The sequence below is a fragment of the Plectropomus leopardus genome, unplaced genomic scaffold (assembly GCF_008729295.1).
Source record: "Plectropomus leopardus isolate mb unplaced genomic scaffold, YSFRI_Pleo_2.0 unplaced_scaffold27435, whole genome shotgun sequence".
Lineage (NCBI taxonomy): Eukaryota > Metazoa > Chordata > Actinopteri > Perciformes > Serranidae > Plectropomus > Plectropomus leopardus.
In genome coordinates, this window is record NW_024629863.1 from 712 (window position 1) to 2331 (window position 1620).

At 50.6% G+C, this 1620-nt stretch overlaps 1 protein-coding gene across 1 annotated transcript; it reads left to right on the forward strand.

Annotated features, from left to right (window-relative positions):
* Positions 1 to 318: 318 nt before the first annotated feature.
* LOC121937775 (tight junction-associated protein 1-like) lies at positions 319 to 1578 on the forward strand. The gene is made up of 2 exons (XM_042481096.1): positions 319 to 502; positions 1380 to 1578. The coding sequence occupies exons 1-2, from the start codon at positions 399 to 401 to the stop codon at positions 1576 to 1578; spliced, it is 303 nt and encodes a 100-aa protein (XP_042337030.1). The 5' UTR covers positions 319 to 398.
* Positions 1579 to 1620: the final 42 nt, after the last annotated feature.

Consider the following 1620-nt stretch of genomic DNA (forward strand, 5'->3'; position numbering starts at 1 on the left):
CTAAAAATCTCCCGAAATGACGTCATCATAGTCAGAAAATGTAAAAACAGAAATCATTGTTGGATTTTTAATTTTCGGAGGGTCCTTGAACTCGTTTTTTGGGGACGCTGAAATGATGTGTTTGAGTTGTGCAAATAGAGACATACTTTGGGTCCTTGAAAGTCATGGAAAGTTTTGAAATTTGTCCATGAACAACTTGAAAAGTGACCTCCGACACTCTGACGTGGCGTCGCTTCGGCGTCCTGACCGCTCACTGTGACCTGAGGAACGTGATGTTTGTGACGCGGCGCCGAGCTGCCACGGCCTCACGTGACCTCTGACCTCTCCTCCCATTACCCAGAATCCTCCAGCAGCAGAATGAGGACCTGCAGCGCCGCCTTTCGCTCTCCAACCACAAGATGGAGGCCATGGAGGCGGAGTTTGACGGCAGCCGTCACTACATGGAGGCGGAGCTCAGCCGGACCCGAGACGACCTGGACAAGATGAGGGACAAGTTCCGCAGGTGAGGACACCACATCTGAGAGGGCGGGGTTAAACAGGCGCTGCTGATTGGCCGGTGCACTGGATGATGTCAGTAAATGGACTCGGCAGCCTGAGAACGCGTTGGCGCCGTCCGTTTGTAATGAACACGGATACGTTTCAGGTGCTCGTTGTCATAGAGACGATACTTCCTGTTCCTGCAGCGCTGCGGTTGATAAAGCTATGACTCGACTGATTAACTCCGAGTCAACTTTAACTCGACTGTGATGAACTTTGACTCAACTTTAAGTCGAGTCAAAGGCAGTGACTTGGCTGTAAACGAGCAGTGACTCGGCTGTAAATGAGCAGTGACTCGGCAGTGACTTGGCTGTAAATGAGCAGTGACTCGGCTGTAAATGAGCAGTGACTTGGCTGTAAACGAGCAGTGACTCGGCTGTAAATGAGCAGTGACTCGGCAGTGACTTGGCTGTAAATGAGCAGTGACTCGGCTGTAAATGAGCAGTGACTTGGCTGTAAACGAGCAGTGACTCGGCTGTAAATGAGCTGTGACTCGGCTGTAAACGAGCAGTGACTCGGCTGTAAATGACCAGTGACTCGGCAGTGACTCGGCTGTAAACGAGCAGTGACTCGGCTGTAAATGACCAGTGACTCGGCAGTGACTCGCCTGTAAATGAGCAGTGACTCGGCTGTAAATGAGCAGTGACTCGGCTGTAAACGAGCAATGACTCGGCTGTAAACAAGCAATGACTCGGCAGTGGTGGACCGGTGGGTGTGAAGAGGTGCAAACAGGAAGTGAGAATCGAAGGTTTAAATGAAGTGAAGGTGTTTGTGTGTCTGTTTGTCCCGTGGAGGCGACTGAGCGTGCTCAGTAACCCTCTCCTGTCTGGTCCCGCCCACAGACTCCAGAACAGCTACACGGCGTCTCAGAGAGCCAATCAGGACCTGGAGGAGAAGCTCCACGCTCTGGTAATCTTTCTTCTTCTTTGTTGGTTAACAGTGAAACCGAAACCGTCCTGGTGTGACGACCAATCGGAGAGCTCTGTCACTTTGGGCGCATGTTTCAGCCAATCAGAGCTCGGAGCTGAAAAACTGTCCTGAAAATAAAAACACAGATAAAAATAAAAACAAAACATGGATAAA

What these genes read in the sequence shown, in the direction of transcription:
- LOC121937775 (XM_042481096.1), top strand. Translation starts at nt 399, where the DNA reads ATGGAGGCCATGGAGGCGGAGTTTGACGGCAGCCGTCACTACATGGAG. An exon ending in ATGAGGGACAAGTTCCGCAG is followed by an intron (nt 503 to 1,379) that starts GTGAGGACACCA and finishes TCCCGCCCACAG; the next exon opens with ACTCCAGAACAGCTACACGG.